The 9095-nt window shown below is 41.8% G+C and overlaps 1 protein-coding gene across 7 annotated transcripts in view; it reads right to left on the bottom strand.

Annotated features, from left to right (window-relative positions):
- Positions 1-981: 981 nt before the first annotated feature.
- Positions 982-9095, bottom strand: part of FGF13 (fibroblast growth factor 13) — a 532490-nt gene continuing 524376 nt past the window's right edge. For 6 of the 7 annotated variants that reach the window (XM_051968480.1, XM_051968484.1, XM_051968481.1 and 3 more), the window contains 2 exons: positions 6144-6342; positions 982-5507 (listed from right to left, as the gene is read on the bottom strand). In XM_051968480.1, the coding sequence (XP_051824440.1) occupies positions 5368-5507; positions 6144-6342 (339 nt within the window). In that variant the 3' untranslated portion in view covers positions 982-5367. The remainder of the gene's footprint in view (positions 5508-6143; positions 6343-9095) is intronic. The other variant, XM_051968479.1, reaches the window with a different exon arrangement.

The following is a 9095-nucleotide window of genomic DNA, read 5'->3' as shown; positions in this document are numbered from 1 at the left end:
GCAAGATTATTTAGGTCAGGGGAGGAGAAAGAAAGAAACAAACAAACAAAGCTGTCAAATCCAAGAGGAGGGATTAAGATCAGCCAAGTTGGGAATGCCCCTTTGCTTATAACCATTTCTCCTGTTTGACGCCTACTATAGGGAGTATCTTATATATCGGATTTATAAAAAGATATACGAGTATTGCAACAGGCTCTGAGCAAAAGACGACACAACAATACAAGCATCTGGACCAGAGATTCCAGGGAATGTGTGGTCTCTTAGAGGTTAACAGTAACCAATAGGGGCTGTTTGGCCATTTGTTAGTGGCAGAGGCTTGGATTTGAATTTGGACTCTGCCACTTGTTGGGATTACGGTTCTAAATTCTAGTCTCAGCTCTCTCCTCTGAAAGAAGTGGGGGGGGGCGGGGGCGGCGCAGAATACCCCAACTGCCCAGCATAGTGGGGTGTCGCATCCTCGATACATGGAAGGTGGGAGATTTCTACCCAAGCATGCTACACCCGGAGGGTATGGTGAGTATCTATTTGCCAAGCACCCCTTCCCTCTAGGACTGTGGGCCAAAGGCTTCAGCTCTCTCCAGCATGACTCTGAAGGGAAGGAGCCGTTCCTCCTCGTCCAAAGGAGAAACGTGCCAATGTGAGACATTGAGGAATGCTCCTGAATCCTGAATCTGGAAATCTGGCCTCTGGTGAGGCCGCAGAGGTGGCCCAGTGCCTTCCAGGCTAGTATGTGGAGGAGTGGAAGGAGCGGAAGAAGCCGATAGCCCTTGAGGTAATGAGCTCTCTGGTTTGCACACAGGGCTCTCTGATGGGCATTTCTGCTAAGCAGATGTGGGGCCGAATGAAGAGAGCTTTTAAATGTATCGGTACCTTATTAATCCCACTGAGAAAGAGGAAAGTTCCCTGTTGCTAAAGAACACTGGGGCCGTGTGTATGTGCGTGTGTGGTGTGTGTGCATCATTGACTCAGTCACACAACGAATGCCTTTGAATGAATGCTTTATTCAGGCTGCCGTTACTCACTGTGCAACACGGACATCAGAAAGTCATACACTCAGAGCCAACAGGCCAGGCCATTAACCAACAACAGTTGAGCTTTTCACTAGCCTGGATGCATTTTTTTTCTTACTGTATTTGATAACATTACAGAGTTGAAAACAAGTTCTTACAAGAGTACACACGACTATTTACATTACCAAATAGACATGGCATGGGCACATGCAGTCGCCCTTTTCCAACACTGGGCACCTTAGAGTACAGAATTACCATAGAGAGGGCATTTTCACAGGTCAGGGAGCTCTTTTCATCTATTTGACCATCCAACACTCCCTTTGGGCTGGTCCTCCAGCCAAATATTTGGCAGCATTCCCAAAGATCTTGAGCATCCCCTGAGCCCTGGGTTGGGGGGGAGGGAGAGGGGGGAGGGGGGATTTGGTGAGTGTGGAGGATCTGTCTATTTCAGTTAGGGTGCAAGAAGAGAAATCGGATTGGAATTTGGTGAATTGGTTTTGATGCCAGAGATTGAAAATCGGGTCCAGGTTGTATGTTGTTGAGAACCTCACTGCACCATGACAGAACACGGGTGTTACAAACATCCTCAAAATACACTCAAAAGAGAAGTCGAATAATCAAGAACAATATAAATATAATGTACTCTTCTGGATGCTTTATTAGAATATAGGAGACGAGAAAAATCGAGAACATTAAGCATTCCTTTGAAGTCAGCATAAGGGCTGCTTCATTTTGTCCTAAAGAAACCAACACCATATAGCAAGACATACATTTAATCAGGTTATTATTTCCACATTATTTTTACAGATTCGAACAAAGTTCTACAAAGCAATAACACATTAAGGAAAAAGACCAGTTGGGATAGATAATGAAATATTTAACATCAAAACACTACTTCAGGAGGGTTGGGATTCTCTTCATCAATGCCACGGAGCAGTCGGCAACTAGAAACATCTCTTGTTAATACAGCACGGGCCAGAGAGTTCCCAGCATAACTCGAAGGGTGTTATGTTGGGTGGGGGGCACACTGTGGGCTTTGGACAAGAGTCCAGCATGGCGGCCAGATGTTTCTTTCTAGGAGAGTGAAGCTAGGCAAGACAGACCATGAGACCTTGCTCTTTGTGGATGGAATTATGGTCACTAATGCACAAAACTGTGGATCGTAAAAATGTTTACATGTTTTGGCTGCAAATGTCCAGGCATCTCTTCGGTGAGCCACTTGTTTCTGTAAATGAAATTTACAATTACAGAAGCAGAATGGTAGGGATGTGGGAAAAGTTTTCTGTTGACCAAACTCTAGCACAATGGATCTTTTCCTTTAACTTTTTTCCTTTAAAATGGGAAATGCAATGCTTTTTGACCACTTGTTTCTTCACACCCTTTGCCCTAGGTCTTCTTGCTCTCTCTTAAGATTACCTAACCGGAGTGATCCGGTCGGGTCCCACGAACTTGTAGTTCGTCCACCCACCCTTATATATTATCCCCATTAACGATTACTACAAATGGTTAGACTCTAATTCAATTTCACATATGGATATTTGAAAAGTGGGATGCTTGGAAAGATTTGGAAACTTTGGGTCAAAGGTGCTTGAATTGGGAATGCTCTTTCTTAGAAAAATCACCAAAGCAAATGGTGGCAACACGGTCCTGGGCTGAGGAGGGGTGGGTGTATGTGGCGGGGGGGTGGGGGTGGAGGGGGAAGGAAAGGGGATGGCAGCCGCAAAACTCTTCTGGACTGAGTAAAGAACACTTGTCCTTCCCAGATGTTCCCTCATTCTCCTCCCTTCTGATCCTGCGGCATCCTTCTAGGTCTCACTGGTGATGAGGAGTATATTCTCACATGGTACAGACACAACTAGTGGACCACAGGAGTGAATGAAAAAGAGCTCGGATTCTGGACATTTGTGTTGTCTTCATAGATGTGGAAACTGCTTGAGGGAAGCAATGGATTTTTTGTTTGTTTGTTTGTTTGTTTTTTGATTTTTTTTGTTTTTAATATTTTGTACAGTGCTTAAGACAGGACCATGCACACAAAGAAGTTCACTATGGAGGGATGGTGATGATGAAAGCAGATAAAGAGTATGCTGTTGCAGACTACTGTGTGTGAGTGTGTGTGCCCACAGTGTGTTGGTCAGAGTTTTGGAAACCTTGATAATAAGGACAGCATTCTAGCTTCAGCACTGTCACCTTGGGAAGGGTCTTCCAGAGGAAGCATTCTTTTGAAGCCCTGGGCCCGGGGATTCTATATTACAAGACTTGCACTGAGCCAGAAGAAGGGCTGGCTCCCTCAAACCTTTACACTCAAGCTACGCTCAGAACAAGCCCTCGCTGACTGAGGGGACAGCAGTGGCCCGGTAAGGGCCAGTTAGCGTCAGCCTTCAAATTCCCGTTTTGTGGGGAGAGGAAGCGGGCTAACTTCCCTCAACCCAATGTAAACCCAGGCAAAAACAAAAGCAGGACTGGGCATCCACTGGTCGGTTTAAAAAGTGTTGCGGATGCAGATCAGCTCAAACTTTCTCCAGGCTCTAGCCTGACTGAACAGGTCAACTGTCTAAACTTGTCAGGCTGCCCTGAAGAGCTCTCCCACGTGTCTCCTAGTCAAACTCAAGGAGACCAAGAGCTCCAGGGTGACGACTGGGTAGGTCGGCCAGCCGGCTAACCTGCAAAGTGAGCTAAGCGGGTAGGGGTGCGAGGCCAGAAGGCTCTGGGGTTAGGCCCCTCCCAAATGTGTCTGCACGGGCATGCTACGTGGGCTTTCGTAGCGCCCTGAAAAGCTTGCCTAAATCTCTATTCCACCTCTCTGGTCATTCACCATCTTCCCTTCTTACAGCAGAAGCTGTTTCCAGGTAAGAAGTACCCTTATACTCATTCAGATAGAGGAGAATGGTCTCCTTCCCCCTTGCCTGACTAAAACTCCAAATGTGTTTACAGACTAGTTTCCAACCTAGAATCCAAATAGAGCTTTTTGCTCAATTAACTAGCTGTTTAGAAAAGGACATCTTAATAGAAACAGTTTATTTAGAGCATGTGTATAAATATATATATATATGTAAGAGATAACACATGCCTCTTTTGTACAAGACAGACAGCGGCCTGTCTAGAGTCGCTCCACTCAGTTTGGGAGCACAAGATTCCACAAAGATTAATACACATAAATCAGACGTGTCATGCAACTCGATGTCAAGACTCCCACTTTCTCCCATGCAACAGATAGGGTGAGCTAAATGGACATCTAACTAAATGGCAACACTTTTCCAGTAGCAGTATAAGTTATATGCATTTTAAAGCTAACCTGTCCTAACACTGCCATAGACACGATATTCATGAGTCCAATACATCGACAGGAGGACTTCTACAAGTAAGACAATTCTCACCCAAAGGAAAAAAAAAACAACAACACGACAACACGATAAACGACATCACTTCATTCCACAGTTTCTGTCTTTAGAATAGAAGCCACGATAATTGTTTTGCACATGTTTACATATGTCTACACTGGCGGATTGCTGTTAACCTTAATGTTATCTTCCACTGACCAGGGGGTGACAAGATTTCTACACATGAGGGTCAACACAAAAACTTGACCAGGGGGCTAAACAAACCTATAAAAATGTATTGATCATCATGTGTCAAAATCACCACAGAAAACTTAAGCCTGAGATGCCGACTCAGTTCCAACCCTGAAGTAGAGTTTGATTTGAAAGACGCAGAGCGAGAGAACCATTTGAATTTGGAAATTAAAAAAAAAGGTTGCGCTACTCTAAATTAAAGAAAGAATTTTATCAAGCGTAGATATAAAACAGTAAGCAAAGAAAAAAGACAAGAAAACTGATTAATGGTTAGATTGATTGGTTTGACCCAATAAAAGTGGAAAGTTTTGAGAATCCCCTCGAAGAATAAAAATGGTCTTTTTTTTCCCCCTTGGTTACAAAGCAAATTCATATCAGCAGTGTGTGCTGTTAAGTGTTGTTTGGTTTGGTTTGGTTTGGTTTGGTTTGGTTTTCCACCAAGCATAGGTAACCCCGGGGGTGGGGAAGGGGACAGGATGAGAGGCTATGGGAAAAGGGGATGTGGATATTGACTGTCCAATTTCCCCCCCCCCCCATAGATTGGGTTTTGTCTGCTAACCTGGGCCTTGTGATATGCATGAGCACATCATTTTCTGTATTAGTGGACTATATTCACTGCTAGCCAGCAGATATAGTAGATGATAAAAGGGAAGGAGGGGGGAAACCTATGCATATTTGGTGGGTTTTATTCTAAAATTGGCCATTTGGATGAAAGACCGCCATTAAGAATTCAACTGCATCCGGAGGTAAGGTTCCAGTATAGAGCACTTGGACTTGCCTTAACCTGGCTACGTTGATTCATTAGGACTCATGGATTTGCCACCTCCATTTAACACTCCGGAGACACTGCGGCTTTTGGTGGGGGTACCACTTCCAGATCTGGAGAATTCAGTGAGATCGTGAAGGGATGGTTCTTTGTACATAGCCACTGAAAAATACAAAAGAGACAGTAGATGACGTCTGCACACAGGAAAGGTGAGCTTCAGATCCCTCCTTTCTCCTCCCTTCCTTGGCAGCTGACTCCTAGGCTTATCTGGAATTTCCACATGAGCTTCGACCCGAGGGCTTTGGGGCAGGCGATGGCTCATGCTGGGTAAAAATCAATTTTAATAGAAGACCCGGAAGATTTGGAAAGAAGCTCTCTAGATTTGATTTTCTCAGTCACCATGATTTTTTTTTTTGCCTTAAAGTGAAAATAATGGAAATTTAGACAAAAAACTGTAGTCTTCCTTTCTCTGCCCTTTTAAGTAAAAGGTGTGAAGCATCATTTAAGCAAAGAGCAAGGAATTAGTGCCATTTGTTCCAGATGCTTTTAGGCCTTGCTTCGGGCCATGTTGCCTAAGTGACTCCTGGCAAGGTAGTGTGGCCAGGGTTGAAGAACATCAACTGTGATGAGAGTAAGTTAGCAGACATGTCCATGATTACCTTAATGGTTTCAAGTGTTATATGATGACAGTGACCTTTTCCAGAAATGGCCCAGCATGGTAACACTATGTTTTACTTTCAAAACTGAGATTTAGTATTTATGAAAATACAACTCTTACTTCTAAAAGACCAGATTTACCTTTCAGTGGTTTGGGAAGGAAGTGCGCTGCCGGCTTATTTTTCTTCACATGGTTTCCTTTCATTATTTCTCCTTCTTTGTTAAGCCCCAAATACCATCCTCTGCCCGACTGCTGTTGTCTATAGATCATTGATGAATACGTCACATAATAATTTTCAAACACTGATTCTTTGAACTTGCATTCAGGGGTGAAATGTTCCTGTGAAAACATAAAAAAACAACACATAGACATGGTTAGACACTCATATAAAACATTCAGCATTCGTTATCCTACAATTGGTCCTCTGTTGTCTCATACCTGTAAAAATAAAGCTCTAGTGATGTAAATATTAACCAAATAGTACACTGGAAAACCAAAATGAGACAAACAATTTTGTGATACCAAGAAAAGTTCAAGTGATACATCATTGGCCATCAACCCACTGTCTCCCTACGTGTTAGTGGGAACTTTTCACAACTGATAGCAATAGTATTCTATACAAACAAAGAAGCAACAAACAACATTCTCTAGAAGCATATGTGAGAAAAATGTCAAAGCTGAGGCACAACATGGGACTCAACATTCAGTGAATAAGCTTGAGAAAGGGAATACAGACTCAGTTGCTTCATAAATTTTAGCCAAGTGAGAATCCCTTTAAGTCTTTTCCCCTGATGACCCCAAAGTACATTTGATGAAGAAGGCTGTAGCCTGGTCCAGGGGAAAGAGGGCAAACTTCAATCTCAGTTTTGCCACTTTTTGCCTTTTGAACTCACTGTGGGCCGAGGACTATCTCTGAACGTCCTGCTCTTAGCCAAGTAACCGGTGTACAATAAATGCTAGTTGACTCACTAACCTTGGGCTAAATCCTTAATTTTCCTACATTTTAGTTTCCTCCTCTGTAAAATGCAGAGTTGGACAGGAGGGCCTCAGAGGCTCCTTTCAGCTCTAGAACTAGAATGGTATAAATCATAAAAAAATAAATAGAATAGTATAAAATTAGCATGATGAGATTCAGGATTGAGACTCTTTAGCATTAAATTTTTGATTTCTTGGGCTGAGATGTGTGAGCCCTGTATGAAGAATGACCTTGTAGCCCAAGTATACATTCTGAAATGGTAAGTGACTATATCATTATATGATACAGTAATAATAACATTCTTAGGGCTCCATATTTTAAGCCTCTTTTAAAAGGGAGCTTGTCAACATAGCTCCCTCTTTGGAGCAAAATGATTTATTAAGAGGGAAGACCATTTGGCCTGAAAGGTCATGAGACTTGAACAGGAACCTAGCGAACAGAGAATTACATAAACAAAACCCTTCCTAGGAAAAACGCTTAGCTCCAAATCCAAGGCCTTCAGTACAGAATCTTAAAACTATTTATAGAAGTACCTCCCAGGCTCTTTGCCACTGTATTGGGTGGGCATGACTTACCCATGATTTCTCTGCTAAGCTGGGACTTTGGAATAAACGAAACATTCAATAAAAAGTGACTTTCTACTTAAAATGCCTCTTCACAGTTTGTTACCTCACTCACCAACCCAGAAAAAATTATAAATAATTCTACCTCTTTAGCTCTTTAAAGAAAATAATTCAATGTTTTACAATCCCAAAAGAGAGAAGTGAAGAATATTAGACACAGGTAGCTTGCTAACTGCAATAGAGCCAATCCCATACCATTTATATTCATGGTGATTCTATGTATTTAATGGTTTCAGAGATATTCTGAGGAGAAAACCATTTATAAATAAGTAAGAACCAGAGACCAGAGACCATTTTCCAGCCTTTAATTTATAAGACTTTAGATCAAAACTTAGAGAATTCATGCACCAAAGGATTTATAACTACCTAGGAGAATGGAAATTCCAAAAATCACTCTGTCACTTACATGAAAAATAGCTGAAATTGGGAAGAGAAGAGGCAAGGAGGTCAATTAGGAGGCCATTGCAATAGTTTGGGCAAGAGGTAATAAAAGGATGAAATAAGGTGGTAGCTGGAGAAGTAAGGAGACTTGAAATATTGTAGAGAAAGAAATTGCAAGGGTAGACAGATGATTTGATATATAAAGGGAAGGAGAAGATTTTAGGAAAACACTGAAATGGACAGTAATAAGGAAATTTGGAAGAGGAAAGAGCTTTGTAGGGAAAGGTATCTCCCTTGTATATATTCATTATGTATGTGCTGTTTTACCTATTGGAATATCAGCACCTTGAGGCAAAAATGGTTTTTACTTTTCTTTGTAATTTTCAGTGCTAGGAATGGCACCAGGCATGTAAATGTTTCCTGAATGTCCCTCTATTGACGGGCCAAACTAGGGACAGATTTTTAGTCTTCTGGTTCTTCCCCATCACTGCCTCTCTAAGTAAATAGTTTCCCCCACAGATGCTCCTGCTGTATGAGAAAACAATATCATTTTTCTTTCTTTTCCCATCTAAGAATGAGTTAAGTTCGATATCCAAAGAGGTTGTGTGTATGTGTGAGGATACAAGGGAATAAATAATCTGGGGTACAGCTCAAGATGGTGGGATGGAATTCAAAAGATCAGGAGTCTGGTGAAGACCACTTGAAGAACACCTAGCACTATGCTCTATACCTGGTAGACTTAGGAAATACTTGGTTCAAGTGACAAATGGATGTATGCCCGAGTCTCCAACATTTCCTGATTCAGCTCACAGTATAGCCACAAATAAAGAACTTCTCAGGACTTAAGAAAACAAAAAAGCACATCATGTTGTTTATTATTTGGGACAAATATTTTGCTTCTGCATTTCTTTCAGAGAAAAAAAAAGTCTTTTTCATTTTTCAAGTGGTAAATATTTCTTTAAAGTCTTTGTTTCTTTATTGTCTTTTAAACTTTTATCACTACTTTTGGAGATACAGTAGATATTTTATCCAAGGAATTCATAAAAAGTTTAGCTATAATAATCCTATTTTAGATAGGAAGATGGAAGGCCTGACATGCTGGTTAATCTAAG

Source organism: Antechinus flavipes, chromosome X, assembly GCF_016432865.1.
Source record: "Antechinus flavipes isolate AdamAnt ecotype Samford, QLD, Australia chromosome X, AdamAnt_v2, whole genome shotgun sequence".
NCBI classification, from domain to species: Eukaryota; Metazoa; Chordata; class Mammalia; order Dasyuromorphia; family Dasyuridae; genus Antechinus; species Antechinus flavipes.
Note: the sequence above shows the minus strand (reverse complement) of the source record. Positions and strands in the feature narration are given on the sequence as shown.